Here is a 17,236-nt window from a genome sequence, read left to right on the forward strand (position 1 = left end):
GCGGGGGTCCCCGGCGGTTGCAGGCCACCTAAGTACTTTTAAAATTGTTTGTACTTTTAAGATATTATGAAAACAGAGAGATTTTTTTTCCTCCTCTAATAAAAAAGGAGGAAAATGATAAATTTTGAATTGTACAAATACAATTGTATTCTTTGTTATATCCTCTCTAAATTTATACACGCTTATTGATAAAACAAGTTTATTTGATAAAACCAGGTTAAGTTACATAAACTGAGCAGTGTGCCTGGTAATAATAACACATATAAAATATAATGAAATTTAAAATATGCTAATGCTTCAAACATATTCTATTTAAGAAATCAGTTCAGTAAGAATGTATTTTTAAAAATAAGCTTGATTACCTGGTGTGCAGGTTTGAAAGGATTATATACCCAAGAAAAGCTATATTTTAATACTGATCCAATCTTGTGGAGGTAGCTGTTTCTTTTAATCCGTATTCAGTACTGCAGGTTGGGAACTCAATTAGTTTATCTCCAGAGAGATATGACACACCCAATTGTGGGTATTAACCTTTGATTAGAGAGAGACGTGACTCTACCTATTCCAGGTGGGTCTTAAGTATTTCACTGGAATCCTTTAAAAGAGGACACGTTTTGGAAAAAATTTAGAGCCATGAGAACCACGAGAGCCCATGCAGCCAGACATCTTTGGAGATGAAGAAGGAAAATGTCCCTAGGGGAGCTTCAGGAAACAAAAGACTTGGAGAGGAAGCTAGCAGATACCATGTTCGCCATGTGCCTTGCCAGTTGAGAGAGAAACCCTGAACATCATCGGCCTTCCTGAACCAAGGTATCTTTCCCTGGATGCCTTAGATTGGACATTTCTATATCTTTGCTTTAATTTGGACATTTTCATGGCTTTAGAACTGTAAACTTGCAACTTAATAAGTTCCCCTTTGTGCTGGATTGAAATGATGTATGTACCTTAGAAAAGCCATGTTTTAATCCTAATCCCATTTTGTAAAGGCAGCCGTTTTTTCTAATCCTTATTAGTATTATATGTTTGAGACTGTAATCAGATCATCTCCCTGGAGATGTGATTTAATCAAGAGTGGTTGTTAAACTGGATTAGGTAGAGTCGTGTCCCCACCATTTGGGTGGGTCTTGATTAGTTTCTAAAGTCCTATAAAAGAGGAAACATTTCGGAGAATGAGAGATTCAGAGAAAGCAGAGCAGAATGAATAGCCACAAGAAGCAGAGTCCACCAGCCAACAACCTTTGGAGATGAAGAAGGAAGATGTCTCCTGGGGAGCTTCATGAAACAGGAAGCCAGGAGAAGAAGCTAGCAGATGATGCCATGTTCACCATGTGCCCTTCCAGATGAGAGAGAAACTCTGATTGTGTTCGCCATGTGCCTTCTCACTTGAGAGAGAAACCTTGAACTTCATCAACCTTCTTGAACCAAGGTATCTTTTACTGGATGCCTTAGATTGGACATTTCTATACACTTGTTTTAATTGGGATATTTTCTCGGCCTTGGAACTGTAAACTAGCATCTGATTAAATTCCCCTTTTTAAAAGCCATTCTGTTTCTGGTATATCATATTCTGGCAGCTAGCAAACTAGAACACCTGGATTTCAAGAAATCTAGCTTGGCCATTTGTTACCTCAGTATGTGGAACAATTTGAATTTGTATCAGCTTTGTTAATGTCAATCAGTATATTTTTGTTAGTAAATGCTGTCATAAATAAAGAAAACCTAATTCTTTTTTTAAGTTTTATTAATAAAACCAATCAACATACAATATGAACATTCTTTTTTATCACATAGTTATATACTCATCATCATGATCATGTCTTAGAACATTTACATCATTTCAGAAAAAGAAATAAAAAGAAAACAGAAAAAAATTTCATACATACCATACCCCTTACCCTTCCCTTTCATTGATCACTAGCATTTCAATCTACTAAATTTATTTTAACATTTGTTCCCCCTATTATTTATTTATTTTTAATCCATATATTTAACTCATCTGTCCATTAGGTAGATAAAAGAAGCATCAAACACAAGGTTAAGAAAACCTAATTCTTAGCTCCAAAAAGTTTATATTCTAGTTAGAATATGCTTGTACTAGGGCATAGTATAAGACAGTGGTAATAAAGGAATAAAAATGCTGGAAGAATTTAAAAAGCAGATAGATAAAGAATTACCTAAGAAGACCTATTGAAGAGATGGCATTTAAATAAGAAAATAGCATTTAAATAAATAGAGCTCTGAACTAGTTTTTTTAGAAGCCATAACTTAATTTCATAAGCTAACATATTCTTGGTATTATTTATTGAAGGTAGTGCTGAACTGTACTGCTTTTAAGCATATTGTAATCATCTGTGTGTTCCAAGCATAAAGTATTAGATCCTTGTCTGTGTTCCAAACCCAAGCATAAATTTCTTCTTTCTCCCACCATTTGATAATATATCTGTTTCTTCTCCTCTTCATGAATACTGTTATTGGAAAGAAGTTTGGAAATTCAAAAAAGCTGTGTGAATTTAGTATCGAATTTATTTCTGATTATGTGCAGTCTGATAAAAACTATAGGTGGGATGGATATGGAAAGTGGTAGAACGTTTAAAGGAAATTAATTTTGTTTGTTATAATTATTGTTGACTACAAACCCTGAATGGATACAGAAAGTGGTAGAGAGTTGGAGGAAGTGAATTTTGTTTGTTATAGTCATTGTTTGCTATAAACCCTGAATGACTACAGAGAGTTGTAAAAAAGGAGTTTATAAAAGTGGATTCTGTCTGCCATAGTCAATGGTCATCAAAATTTAATGTCTGTTTATCATATATTTAAAAAAAAAAGCTTTTGTGTCAAACTGGATGTTCACGCAAAACTAAAGTTTAGTTTTCTTCCTGTTAAAATAATGTGGATTGTAAGTCTGCTCTTCAAGTTTTTAAAAAGTTTTTCTTAATCATCTGAGTACTCTGTCTAGAAAACAAAGATTTACATCAGAATATATCTTTGTTAATATTTACATTGGCCTTATCAGTGAAGGGAAAAACTGTTACAAATAATTTGTTCTTTCACCTTGTAAAAGTAAAGTGCTAAAATTGTTTAGCATATTGCATTGGAGGTGCTTGGGAAGTATTACAATGATTAAAAGGAATTTTCTATCCTGTTGCTGGTTAATTTTGCGTAAGTAAAGTAATATTATTCATATATTTAGAGATTGTATAAAATTCCTAAAAATATGACCATGTTCTCACTATCCATGTTCTATCTTGTTACTAATCTGTATGATATTAAACAATAGTATGGTATTGTTAGTCATGGTTTTAGTTATTCTTAAAAAAAGGTACAGGATGCAAGGGTAGTTCAGTGGTAGAATTCTCACCTGCCATGCGGGAGACGCAGGTTTGATTCCCGGCCCATGCACTTCCCAAACAAACAAACAAGCAAACTAACTAAAAGCCAAATAAACAAAAATTCAGCAAATGGTGCTGCAATAAGGGGATACTCAATGGAAAAAGAATGAAATGTGACACCTGCCATACAGTATACAAAAAAAAAGAAGATATAGAGCATAAAAAGAGCCAAATTTACTTGTTTTGCTCTAATATTTCTCTAAAAGTATATGTGGTCAGCTATAGGTCAGAGCTCCATCTGTAACAAAGATGACTTTTAAAAAGAGAGAGGACAAATACATGAATTCCATTTTATCTGTTAATAACATAACTCTGGTAAATGTGTAAAATTGAAACAGAATAAAACCTCTGCTTGGTTTATTAATATAAAACAACTGTCTAGTTTTGTTTCTGAAATGGCTTCATTTAAAAATGCTTATAAAAATTAGACCTTTGACTGTAAGCTTTAACTGGTATCTTTAAATTCTGAAACGCTTTGCTCTTCATATAACCTAGTAGTTTCCTGGAACTGTAAGTGTCTGTGTGACACCCGAGACTCAGATTTAGTTCTCCAGCTCTGAAAGTCAGCATAACTCCATACAGCAACTGTTTAAAAACTGAAAAAGATAAAACTCTGACTAAAGATGTGATGAAACTGACCTGGTTAAAACTAAGGTAAATCAAAATATGAGGTAAAAAAAAAATTGTCTGTATTTTAAAGCTTTTAACTTTTGTGTGAGACAAAAAAAATGTGTTTATTTTTCTGATATTTAAGTCTTCTGTAGCACACTATCTAATTTAGTCTGTCTAGTCAAACAACCTATTTCAGCTTTATTTGATATGGAACCTAGAATAAAAAATAAAATCTTAATATTCTGTACAAGTTAATGTTATACCATAATGCATTTCAGAGTGTTTGGGGCGGAAAATGAAGAAGTATTTGCAAAGTTTCTTGAGGGACTGGGAAAAATAGAACTATACAACTTTCCCATCTGGGGAACTCCTGACATTTTCTTAAGCAAAAGGGGCATCCAAATTAATAAGCCAAGGCTTGCCCTTATGAAACTTATTTGCATAATAGCAAACTACTTATAATTAATGCCTAAGAGTCATCTCCAGAGAACCTCTGCATTACTCGAATGTGATCTCTCTCTAAGCCCAATTCTGACCTTCCCCCCATGTGGAACATCATTTCCGGCAGTGTAAGCCTGGCCCTGATATCGTGGAACACAATTGGCCCTGACATTGTGGGACATAACTTGCCCTGGCATCGTGGATTTGTTGATCAAAATCGGGAAAAGAAATAGTTTCAGTGGCTAATAGAGATTTCAAATCAAGTCGAGAAGTCATTCTAAGATCATTCTTATGCAAGTTTCAGTCAGATATTGCAAACTGCCACGATATGGCTAACCCATTCTTGGAAACCCCGAAAGATATCCTGGGCTCTATAAAGTTTTACTTATTAAAAGTGTTTTTCAGAGACTTAAAACCTCTAGATTATTCCAATGCCAGAGAAGCTCTGAAACCCGGAAATACTAGACTCTCCAAGAACAACAACCAGTTTTATCCCTCTGCCCCTGAATGGCAATGCTCTGTTACAGCATTGTAACTTGACTTGGCTTTCATTTTCATCTTTCCTTTCCACACTCCATCGCCATTGTGCCAGTTCACATATTCTCCAACTCTCCCCTGGACTATTGCCACAGCTTCCTAATTGTTTTCCTTGCCTCCAAAATTGGCTATGCCATTCCATTCTCCATGCTGGTTGCCTCTAGAATGATCTTTCTACAGTGAAAATCTGGTTGTTTACCCCTCAACCCCCATCATAAATTTTCATTGCTCCCTGTGGATATTAGCATAAGGTTGAAGCTCCTTAGCAGAGCAGGCAAGGTCCATCACAAGGCAGTCCCCAAATCCACACCTCTTCCTGCCTCGTTTCCCACCACTCTCCCTGGTGTCCTGTGCTCCAGACACACCAAGTCACTGTCTACATCACAAGTCTTTGTGGCTACTTCTTGATCTGTGGGTCTGTCTACCCCACCAGAGGCACCTCTTTGAAGGCTATCACCTGATAACTACTTATTAAGTGCTCACTAGTGCCAGAGCCTCTTGTTTTCTTTGTCTCTGGCTAGCACCTGGCATATGATTATTGGATGAGCGGCTGATTGAATCATCTAGTACTGAGGTTCTCAGTCTCCAGTGTGCATATGAATCACCTGAAGAGCTTGTAAAGTTCAGATTCCAAGGTTCCACCCTGAAGCTACTGAATCAGAGTCTCCTGAAAAGGTTTGGCACCTGTCTGTTTAACAATCTTCTCAGGTGATTCTTATGTACTCCAAAGTTTGTGAATGCTGAAAAGACTAATCTTCAGAAAAGACCATGCCTAAGTCATTGTAGGCCGATAAAAGCCCTCTCTGAATTTAAGTTTCTTCAAAGGAAGGAAAGCACTATATACAGAACACTTATTTAGTATCGGGTGATTTATGTGCTTCATTATATTTAGCTGCCCTATATAATTTGCTCATTTAACTCTCACAGAAACTCTCTGAGGAATCTTTTGGTCTCCCCATTTCAAAGGAAATCGAGAATCAGAAAGATTTTATCACTTGCCCAAGAGAAATGGATGGTGTTGGGAATCTAACCAAGAACTGCCGGCCCCCAAAGCTAGTTTCCATGAAACCAGGTGGCCTCCCCAAACCTACCTCCTACAACGCCCCTTTCCTGTGTGCCTGGTTTCTCAGTTCCCAGATGCCCACCAGCAAGCTAACACTTTCACTGGGTCTAGGAGAAATGAGAAGAATAAGAGTAATAATAGCTACTTTCACTAAGCTCAAGTCTATTTAAAGGATTGACCTTAATTCTGAGATTATTTATTTTATTTTTAGGGTTAAAATGTCTTTTATGAAGTGATGATGACAGCCATTTAGGATTTTTTTTTCTTTTAAAAAAATCCTTCCTTGGAAAAAATTTAAAATGGACAACACTAGTTCAGTGTGCAGTTTTTTTTTTTAATTGACTGGTTCTGGAAATCCCGAAATGTGGTTGCTGTTACTTTGAACACAATTCTCCCTTCTTCAGTATCAGCCTGTGTCCTCAGCTCTTCCTGCAGCAAGGGGAGATCACACTTGACACTTCCCTGTACAACAGAAATTCAGGCACTTGTGCAGGATGGTGTGTGTCTGGTGGGCTGGGGGAGGAAGAATGGATTGATTTTTCAGTTCTTGGGTAAGGGAAAGAAATGGGGAAACTGTTCTGCATCCGCACCCTTGACTGCTGCCTTCCATCTCTTTCTGAGTCTTGCCAGAGTGGGGGGTGGGGTGGGGCATCAGGCCCTGGGGGTGGGAGTGGGAAGGAAGGAGTACGGCCACAGTTCCAGGCCTTTTTCTTTGGCAACTCAAATCCTATTGTAATACATGATGCCTTTTCCCTGTTCCCAGAGCCTTCTCCTCACCGGATGGGAGGCAGGAAGCTGAGCTGGAATTGGAAAGTGTTTGGAGAAAACCGAGATAACACAAACAACTTTTCCTGGCCCCTGCACAGGATGCCTCAGCTTCATTGCCTTTTGCTCCAGTTCCAGTCTGGAGGATTCTCCGGGAAGGCCCTGCCTGGCCAGTCAACCTTTGCTGTCGCTGCCTTCTTTTCTGGTCCTAGAGGATCTGAGGAGGAAGTGGGGTGAGGGGGTGGAGGTGGGAAGCTGAGGCCATTGTCCTGCTGTCTGCTTCTCCCTCTGGACTGTGAGCTCCATGAGGAAAATTAAGATCTGTTTCCACATATGTGCCCCAGATATAGCCTGACCCATTGTAGATATTTAGTAAATACTGGTTACATGAATTAATGACTGCATCTGAGTGAAGTAACTAGAGGAAGGGTCTGGGCAGGGGAGATCATCTGTTTGCAAAGCTGAGGTTTCTGAGAGGAAGAAATAGCAAAGTCTGCTCTGGTCCGTTATCCACCCTCAAGTGCTGATGTTGAGGAGAGAATTACTAATTCAGGGACATGGGGCTGGATGAGTGGGATCTTCTAGAATAATTTTTTCTTGAAGGCTGTTCTATTTTGAAAGCTGATGAAATGTGATGCACCAGAAATGAAATGGCTTTTAAAAAGGGGAATTTAATAAGTTGTAAGTTTACAGTTTTAAGGCCATGAAAATGTGCACATTAAAGCAAGGCTCTAAGACTGTACAAATTAAGGCATCCAGGGAAAGATACCTTGGTTCAAGAAGGCCGATGATGTTCAGGTTTGCTCTCTTAACTGGAAAGGCACATGGCCAGTATGGGGACATCTGCTAGCTTTTTCTCCAGGCTTCTCCAATGACTTCCCCAGGGGTGTTTTCTCTCTTCATCTCCAACAGCCTTTGGCTATCCGGGCTCTGTTGGCTCTGGTGACTCTTTCCAAAATGGTTCCCTCTTAAAGGGCTCCAGTAGCAACCCCACCTTGAATGGGTGGAGACACATCTTCATGGAAACCATCTAATCAAAAGTTACCACGCACAATTGGGTGGGTCATATCTCCATGGAAACAATAAAAAAGATCCTGCCCAGCAATACTGAATAAGGACTAAAGGACATGGCTTTTCTGGGGTATACAATAGCTTCAAACTGGCACAAAGGTCATCCTCCTGCCAAACCCCCAAACCCTTCTCCTTTATAACTTCTGATTTCTACTCCCTCCCCAACACTGAGGAAGGAGCAACTCTAGAGAGCTTACAGCCTGGGTGGGGGTGTTGGTGAGAAGGCTGAACTTGGATGACCTTAATAGAAGAACTTATTATAAAAGACTTGGCAGAACCTTGAACTTTGGCAGCTCGGTGTTGGAGGTCATCAAATCCCATACATCCCATTAAAAGCAGGGATCCTTCTAAAGAACCCCAATAGGAGATCTTTAGTTTTGCAGCTTTACAGTTAAAAATTCACTAAATCTCAAGGTCTGATGATGCCCTTGTCAAAAGAAAAAAGAAAGAGAAATCAATCCCTATGGGTATGGGATTGTGCTAGATATGATACATGCATTAACTAACTTCACAAACCCCTGCAAGGTATACTATTTTATAGAAAAAGAAACAGACTCAGAGAGAGGTTAAAAAACTTTCCCAAGGCCACACAGTAGATGGAAAGCCTGGACTGAAACCCAGATATGTCTGGCCCAACTCCAGAGGCCAACTAAAGAATCCAGAATGTCCTCAGAGATACTGACTCACATATTATCTCAAGATAGCATCCAAATTTAATCCTGAGTGTGTTAGTTAGATTCAGTTGTCAGCTTGGCCAGGTGAGCATACCTAGTCTTGTTGCTGCGGACATAAGCCAATGGTACCTGAACCTCATTTGTTGCTAATTACATCTGCAGTCGGGTAGGAGGCGTGTCTGCTGCAATGAGTGACGTTTGACTTAATTGGCTGGTGCTTAAATGAGAGAACGCAACGTAGTACAGCCTAAGCAGCTCAGCATTCCTCATCTCAGCACTTGCAGCTCAGCCCAGGCCTTTGGAGATGGAGAAAGAAATCACCCCGGGAAAGTCGTTGGAACCTAAGGGCCTGGAGAGAAGACCAGCAGAGACCATCCTGTGCCTTCCACTTAAGAAAGAGCCTCAGTGGAAAGTTAGCTGCCTTTCCTCTGAAGAACTAACAAAATAAATCCCCTTTTATTAAAAGCCAATCCATCTCTGGTGTGTTGCATTCCAGCAGCTAGCAAACCAGAACACTGAGGATCTGGAAAGATGAGTTCTGTGACAATCTTTTGTTCTTTTCCTAAGGAATAGACTTGCATCATGAGCTACATCTGCCTTCTCCAGGGCTCAACTCCCTGGCCACCATTCAGAGGGTGGGTGTCACCATTTCAGTTTCCCCAAGTTGACTCCTATAAGCTTAGTGCAGGACAGCCCTGGAAGGGCCTCTGGCTGGGGTTGGGGGAGTGGAGCTTCCCGTAGATCATAGGTTGATGGAGTAGGCAGTCAGAAAAGGAGATAGGTCATGATCCTCTGTCTTCAAAATTCTGGCTCATTACAATGAGGAAGCAGAACCACCATCTGTCACCTGTTCTTGAGGGAACCAAACCACAAAAACCACAGACCATCTTTGTGAGCATGTTCTTCTCTGGAGGTGTCTGTCTCTTTCTCTCTGAGTGTATTTGGATCTGGATATATCTGTGGGGTCTGAGTGTGCAGATATATCCTCAGCCTCTCTGTTTATTTGTGTGTTTATCTCCCTCCTGGTTTTCTTTTTCTTCTTAATGTTATCGACCCCCAAGGTTTGGTCTGTTCTGGTCCTTCTTCTCTACTTCCTCAAGACTTCTTCCTGGTTAATTGCATCTACAATTTAGCCTTCAGGATGCCTGTGACTTCACCCCGGTCTTTACCTCTGTCCCAAGCTCCAGCTCTCTAGTTCCTGCCAAACACGTCCACTTGGCTGACACACATTCAGCTCATGTCTAACAATTTGTCAACTTACTCCCCCATACTGCTGTCAGAACATCTGATCTTGTCATACTTCCATTAATATCTCTTCACTGGGGTCTGTTTTTCCTCCCCAGATCTATAGGCAGGGTGAGTGTTGGACTCCAAGAGCTGTTTAGAAGTGTTTTATGGATCTGAACAGTCATAGAGATAATATTAATTGAGGTCCAACAGCATGTCAGGAATAAGATAAACAGTTTAGAGCTGGATTGCAATTCCAAGTGGGGCAAACTAAATGAGAACAAATAATCCTGTGGCAAAACCATAGCAATCAGAGATGGAGAAGGCCATTGGATGAGAAAAAGCCACACAGGAAGAAGCAAGGCAAGTTCAAAATGATATATGACCCATGCTTTCCAATTTATGTGAGCCAGAGACAAACAGAGAAGCTAAGGAACAGCAGACAGTTGGTTTACTGCCTTCTACTAGGTCAAGTCCAAACTCCTTAGCAAAACATCCAAGACTCTTCCTGACCTGGCTCATGCTTACTTCTCTAGTTTCACCTCTTCCACTCTCTAACTCACCCCAGTGCTACGTTTATTTTCCTGAATTCAGTGTGTTCTCTTGTGTTTCTATAGTCTTCACTGTCTAGAATGTCATTTCCATTTGTATCTACATAGTTAAAATCAACTCATCCTTCTAGATTTAGTCCCAGCTTCCTCAACTCCTCCAGGCACAATGAATGATTTCCTCTTTCTGATGTCACCTTTGACATACCTTCATACCTCAAGTATTTCAATTGCCACATTGCATACTAGTTGTTTACTTCCATCATTTCACCACTGAACTGTGTTCTATGAAGAAGGCTACATTTTACTCAATTTTTTTTATTAGAGCAGTTGTAGATTTACAGGAAAATGATTCAGAAAGTAGAGTTCCCACAGATGCCCCCATGCAGTTTTCTCTAGGATTAACATATTGCATTATCACGTACCTTTGTTAGAAATGATGAAACATTATTATTATACTTATACTATTAACTATAGTCCATAGTTTACATAAACGTTCACTCTTTATGTTGTACATTTTACTCAATTTTTAAAACCCCAGCACCTAACATAGTGGTTGGCATATAGTAGGAAAACAGTAAACATTTGTTGGATGAATGAATTTATGGGCTCACATTCTTATAGGAGAGACAAGTAAAGAGAAAAATAGCCACACTGTATGAAGAGGGCCACACTAACAAGTTGTTTTGGGTACAGAGATGATGGACTGCCTGACTTCAAACAGCCCTATCCCGTTCCCTGCCATTATAATATGTAATTGAAAATAAAATCACTAAAATAAAATAAAAATTTATATTTGGAAGAAACAAAAAATCTTAACCATGTGAACAAAATTAGAATAAGCACTTTCTCTTTGAGAAGGGAGCAGGGCTTCTCTTTTCTCAATGCCTGGATCAGTCAGGGTGCTGGCAGGAGCGATACACTCAACAATTTAACTGAAGCTGGCAGAAAATTGCACACTCAAGAATGTGACTGAAGAGGATTTAATGATTATTTGCAGAGGTATGTGTGTGTGTGGGGGGGGGGGAGTAGGAAACTGCCACGGATGAAGAGGTACCTAAAACTAGCCATAGAGGCAACTGTCATCCCTGAAGGTACAGGGAAAGAGCTTGGAGCTGAAGCGTGGACGAACAAAGCCACTGTCAGAACCTGAGCTTGGCCCAATGGGCTGGTGGGAAGAGTGGATAATCCCAATTCCCCCTCCACGCTCTCGCGTCTCATCTTCTGATCCCTTACCTCTGATTCTTATTGGCTAAATTCACCCAGAAGCCAAAGGGCAAATGAATCCTGCCAGCACAGTCCATATAGGTCAGCCTCCCAGGGCAAGGTGGAGAAGGGCGGAGAATAGATCTGGGTGGTAAGAGAGGGTTTGGCTGGAAAATTGCTGTGTGGGTGTGACCTATGCATCTGATTAATCAGCCTGTTGGGTAATCAAGCACTGATCTGAAGTCTGTGGAAACAATTCTAGGTTTCATGTTTTGTGTGTTCAGGTGTCTTTGTACCCAAGCTCATTAAAATCTGTGCTGTTGATAAAAAAAACCCACAGCTAACATTATATACAAAGGTGAAAGATTTAAAGCCTTCCCCTTAAGATAAAGAACAAGGACGCCTGTTTTCACCACTTGTATTCAATATTGTATTATATATAAGGTTATACTATCTGCAGATAGAGGCCATTTTACTTCTTTCATTCCAATTTGGCTACCTTTTATTTCTTTTTCTTGCCTAACTGCTCTAGCTGCAGCACGCCTATATATGTGTCTCTTTTCATGTCGAAGGTTGTGTGTCTGCAGCCTTTGCGTGTCCGTTTGTGACGGTTGTAGGTCTCATTGCAATTGTGTCCGTGTGGACTGCACGCTTAAAAGCTGCCTTTTTCCCTCGGGTTCTAAGAATACGTGTGTAGCCCTGCGTCCCGTTCGGAATGTGTTTTCCTCTCAGTCAAGCTGAGTCCTCACCCAGGGGCTGGAGTGGCGGTCACGTTCCGGGAGTTTTGGCGCGGCCTCCCGGGGGGGCGGAGCCTCAGGGAGCCCCGCCTCCCGCCCCCTGGGAGAAGCCTCCTCTCTCCCAGTAGAAGCCCCCCGGGGACGGCCAGCCTTGCCAGCTGGTCCCCGCCCCCTCTGGGCTCCAGCCCGCGCATTGGCGGTGGCTGCAGTGACGTTGCGGGGTTCACCGGCAGAACCCCGAGCGCCCGGCGCGCCGGAGGCATTGTCCATCACCCCGGGCTTTGTTGCGTCGTAGCCTCCTCACCTGGCCGCGGGCGCGTCCTGGCCGCTGCAGCCCGGAGCCGGGTGTCAGCCGCCGCCATGGTGTCCCCGGTCACGGTGGTGAGTGAGCCGGCGAGCCAGCCCGTGTCCCGCGCGGTCGGAGCCCGCTGGCCTGGGGGCTGGGCGGCGGCAGGTCAAGCCGCTGGGGGCCCGAGGAGGGGCAGGGGTCCCCCGGCCGGAGGTGGGTGTTGTCACCGCCCAGGCTCCGGGACCCGCGGCACCCCTCCCCCGAGCGCCCCCCGCTCACCCGCGGGAGGGAGGAAAACAGTGGGCACGTGACTCGGAAGCGTGACTTCGTTGTTCCCAGTGTGTCTGGCGCGGGCCGGTGGGGTGGCGGCCTGGAGAGGGAGAAGCAGCGGGCCACGGGCTTCAGCGTGGGTGGACCACAGCCGGGCGTGGGAGAAGGCGGGGACGTGGGCAGGAGGGTGACAGGGACCTCCTGGGAATACTGTTCCAAACTTGTTTCTTCCCCTTCTGCTGCTTCTAAACACGTCGAGGGTGAGGAGAAGGGAGAGGACGTCCCTAAGCAACGCTAACAGCTGGGGGACGGGTTGGGGGGGGGGGATGTTCTCTGCTGACAGCTTCTGAGACTTTCCCGACTGGAGAGTTTGTCTCCTCTCCCGGCTCTTCTTCCATCGCTTGTTTCTCTGTTTCCCCAGCTCCTACCTGTTTCTCCTTCTAAGAAAGATGAGGCTGGGGGAGGAGGTATGGAGCAAACCTTGATAGTTCATTCCAAGGGCTGGCAGGTGGATGCTGGGAGATCTGAGGCTGTGCATCCCCTCCAGTCCCTTCCTCCTTGACCCCTGACCACGCTTGATGGAGGCATCTCCATGGGAAGAGACTTAGTCATCTCTTCTCCCTGCTCTCACTCCTCACACAGCAAAGGCAGACTTGGACCCTGAACCCACCCTTCTGCCTCTCCCCAACCCTTTTCATCAGTCTGATCAGTCCCCAGGTATCTGGTGGTCTATGAATCTGAGTGTATCCCTAGAGTCCTGAACTGGACAGCTCACCCAGCCTTGGGCACAATCACTTTGGGCAGAGTTTGGGTGGCTATACAGGGAACCCCAGCGGCTGTGAGTAACCTTCAGAGATCCTGTACCAGCAGTCCAAGGAAAGGAGCTTCAGGGGACCATATATTCTTTAGTCCAGATTCAGAGTATCCTCCCCCAGCTCCCTCCCCCAGCTTGGAGAGTTCCTGCAGTAACCTTGGGCACAATCTTTCTTTGACTGTCCTCCTGGCTAAATGAGCTGAGACCAAGTCAGCTGTTTTAACTTCCCCATCTCAATTCCCCACCTCCTCCAACTCTGACTGCTAGCCCCAGATCTGAAGCTGGGAACAAACACCCCTCCCCAACTTCCTGCCTCTCTGTCTGGTATGCCTTGAATGGCTCTTGTTCTCTGAGAAACAAGACTGGCTGACCCTGCCCTTTATCCCTAAAATCTTTGGTGCTTCAGGGACAATTTTCTTGCCCTCAACTCGTGGGCCCACTTCTCTAGCCAGCATCTCCTTCTCCTCTTACTCTTGATGCTTCCTTTAGACTGGGACAGGTGGAGCGGAGGCTGAGGACCAGAAAGGCCAAACAGGAGGGAGCCCACGGGACCTGAGGTTATTGGCAGTGCATCCTCACACATTCCTGGCATTCACCTGGTGTTGCCAGGGCCTTAAACTTGTGCCCTGGCCCCACTGCTGAGGATCACAAGTTGGCCAGTCATGGCATATCTGTGGTTTCCTGCTGACTCCACTCTATTCCAGACAGCTGGGGGCTGATGCTGACATAGAGTGAAGAGAAATGGAAGGCTCAGGAAAGGAGAAGCATTGGGCTCTTGGAGGGGATATTGGCCCAAGTTTTGTTTGCTGCCCAGTGAGTGACTACTCTGACCCAGCCCCAGCGTTAAGAATGGACATGGGCAGCAGGAATAGTGGAGACCTAGCCCCCCACCCCCACCCTGATACATTGAGCATCAGAGTGATGATGTGTTTGTTCACACCCTACAGACTGGTGGGGCAGGCCAGACTGGGTTTTTCTGTGTCCATCCTCCCTGCTCGCGGAGTGGGCTGGTCTCTGGGGTGGATGCCTGGGTTGAGAGTGCTGGCTCTGAGCCCCCTTAGGGAGCTCCCCAGCCCTGAGTGCTACCCTTGTCCTGTGTCCTCCAGGTGAAGAGTGAGGGACCCAAGCTGGTGCCCTTCTTCAAGGCCACCTGCGTGTATTTTGTGCTCTGGCTGCCCTCGTCCAGCCCGTCGTGGGTCAGCGCCCTCATCAAGTGCCTGCCCATCTTCTGCCTCTGGCTCTTCCTACTGGCCCATGGCCTGGGATTCCTGCTGGCCCACCCCAGCGCTACCCGCATTTTTGTGGGCCTTGTCTTTTCTGCTCTAGGTGATGCCTTCCTCATCTGGCAGGATCAGGGCTTCTTTGTGCACGGTTAGTGACCACCGTGGCTTCCTGGGAAGGGCCGTGGCTTCCTGGGAAGGGCCCTAGGGCTGGGAGCTAGAGAGTTCTTGGGGGCCAAGGATTTGGGGAGGGAGCTTTTGAACCAGAATATGGGAAGTTTGAAGGTCTCTTATACTAAGAGTTGTGGGGGGCCCCTCTGTTGGTAGATGACCTTGCAGATGATCTGGTAATCAATTCTGGAGTTCCTCAGGGCTGGGGGTGGGGGGTAGGGGAGTAGGGTTTACCTTTATGGGTCTCCTCCCATCCTTGTTCTCCCCACAAAGGTCCTATGTTATCCCAAACTCCCCTACCCACCCAGTAATTCACCTGAGCCTGCCCTCAGCATCCCCTCTCACTCCCAGGTCTGCTGATGTTTGCTGTGACCCACATGCTCTACGCTTCGGCCTTTGGCATGCGGCCACTGGCCCTGCGGACGGGTCTGGTGATGGCGGTGTTGTCGGGCCTGTGCTATGCCCTCCTCTACCCATACCTCTCAGGTGCCTTTACCTACCTGGTGGGGGTCTACATGGCCCTTATCAGCTTCATGGGCTGGCGGGCTATGGCAGGGCTGCGGCTGGTTGGGGCAGCCTGGCGCTGGACTGAATTGGCAGCTGGCAGTGGTGCACTGCTGTTTATCATCTCAGACCTGACCATCGCCCTCAACAAGTTCTGCTTCCCCGTGCCCTACTCCCGGGCACTCATCATGTCCACCTACTATGCCGCCCAGATGTTCATCGCCTTGTCAGCTGTCGAGAGCCGGGATCCAGTGGAAGATTATAGACTGAGCAAGGCCAACTGAGGAACCACGGGCCTGGTCATCTCTCTCTCTCTTCTTGGGACTGGGGTCCAGGACCTGGAAACCTGCAGGAACTGTTTCAGGATGGCTGCAGTGCCAGCCTGGAGCTGCAGGTACCAGCCAGGAAATCTGCAAGTTTGAAGGAGTGAGGAGGAAGAATCTACCTAGCAAAGTTAGTGGTCTAGGACAATGCCGAGAGCTAGAAAGAGTCAGCCTGGTGCCCCTTGTTGGATCCAGAAGTGTCAAAGTCCCTCTGGAGGGTGATGATGCTCAGCTCCTTGACCCCGTACCTCCCCCACTAGGGGGAAGAGTCTGCCTCTATCTCTTATGCCCAGGACCAATTGCAATGCTGGGCTTACCCAGTCCCACCCTCTCTTCTGCACAGAGTTGAACAAAACAAGAGAAATTTGTGCTGAGATGACACAGGGCTTGAAGCCCCTTTCATGGGCTGTAGTTGGGAAGACTGGTATGAGGGTGAAGTCTCCCTTTTCCTCATCTATCCTTGTTACTTGAACAAAGTCTATCTTAAAGTGGTGGGTGGGAAGGTTGAAAGGACATCCGGCAGGAGAGGGAACTGCCAAGGAGTTGGACCCATCTCTTTCATGGGCCAACCCAGAGCTCAGGCCCCACACCACCATCCTCAAGCCCCATCTATGGGGCTAGGGTAAACCATGCCAAAGGATGGGGCCACACTCTGTGTATGTGTGTGTATGTCTCACTAACTGTGTGTAGTTTGTCTCCCATCTAGTTATGTCTTCCTCTGTCTGCTATCTCTGTCCTGCTGTTTGTCAAGGTCTCACAGGGATAAGGCCTCAGGGAGCTGATGAGGGGGTACTGAGCCTGGTTCAAAGAGCTGGGATGTCCCCCTGTCCACATAACACATGCGCTCTCAATGCTTTCCTCTCTGGCCCTCCTGCCCTGGGGGCAAGAGGAGCAGGCTCCAATGACACTCCAGGGTCACTAAGGCCCAAGGCACATTCAATGCAAGGGGAGAAAGGGTGGGAGAGTTCCATCCTCTACTACCCATGTGAAAAAAAAAATAAAAACCAAGAGCCATTGGCTGCCCTGCTTGCCTGCTTGTGTGGCACGTGTGTGTCCTGGAGAAGGGGTGGGGGCATGGTGCCAGGGGACCTGGTTGTCCTTACAGGCTGGGTCACAGTCTTGGTCAATGCATCTTGGCGCCAGGCTGACCCCCTGGCTCTGGTGACACTGCTGGTTGGATTAGGTCTCATTTCCCTGGTCACATGTGGGTGAGGATGTGGTTCAGTAGGATGGGGGATGGGTAGCATTTACCACCAGCCAAATTTGTCTGATGTACTTCCTTGTTGACAGCTGCCCAGTACTCTTGGTGACCCTTAGTTACCCAGTGTCCCCCACTGCTGCCAACCTCCTCCCCACCAGCCGGGCCTTCTGCCTT

At 45.0% G+C, this 17,236-nt stretch overlaps 1 protein-coding gene across 4 annotated transcripts; it reads left to right on the forward strand.

Moving 5' to 3' along the window:
- Positions 1-12,388: 12,388 nt before the first annotated feature.
- TMEM86A (transmembrane protein 86A) lies at positions 12,389-16,880 on the forward strand. Of its 4 annotated transcripts, none has more exons than XM_077114195.1 (4): positions 12,389-12,651; positions 13,251-14,456; positions 14,750-15,014; positions 15,386-16,880. In XM_077114195.1, exons 2-4 carry the CDS (start codon positions 14,385-14,387, stop codon positions 15,820-15,822), a joined length of 774 nt encoding a protein of 257 aa, XP_076970310.1. In that variant the 5' UTR covers positions 12,389-12,651; positions 13,251-14,384; the 3' UTR covers positions 15,823-16,880. The 4 variants fall into 4 exon arrangements, with proteins under 4 accessions (XP_076970310.1, XP_076970311.1, XP_076970312.1 ...); XM_077114196.1 differs by having other exon boundaries at positions 14,348-14,456; XM_077114197.1 differs by lacking the exon at positions 13,251-14,456 and having other exon boundaries at positions 12,390-12,651.
- The last annotated feature ends 356 nt before the right edge of the window (positions 16,881-17,236 follow it).

The sequence above is a fragment of the Tamandua tetradactyla genome, chromosome 8, assembly GCF_023851605.1.
Source record: "Tamandua tetradactyla isolate mTamTet1 chromosome 8, mTamTet1.pri, whole genome shotgun sequence".
Classification (NCBI taxonomy): domain Eukaryota; kingdom Metazoa; phylum Chordata; class Mammalia; order Pilosa; family Myrmecophagidae; genus Tamandua; species Tamandua tetradactyla.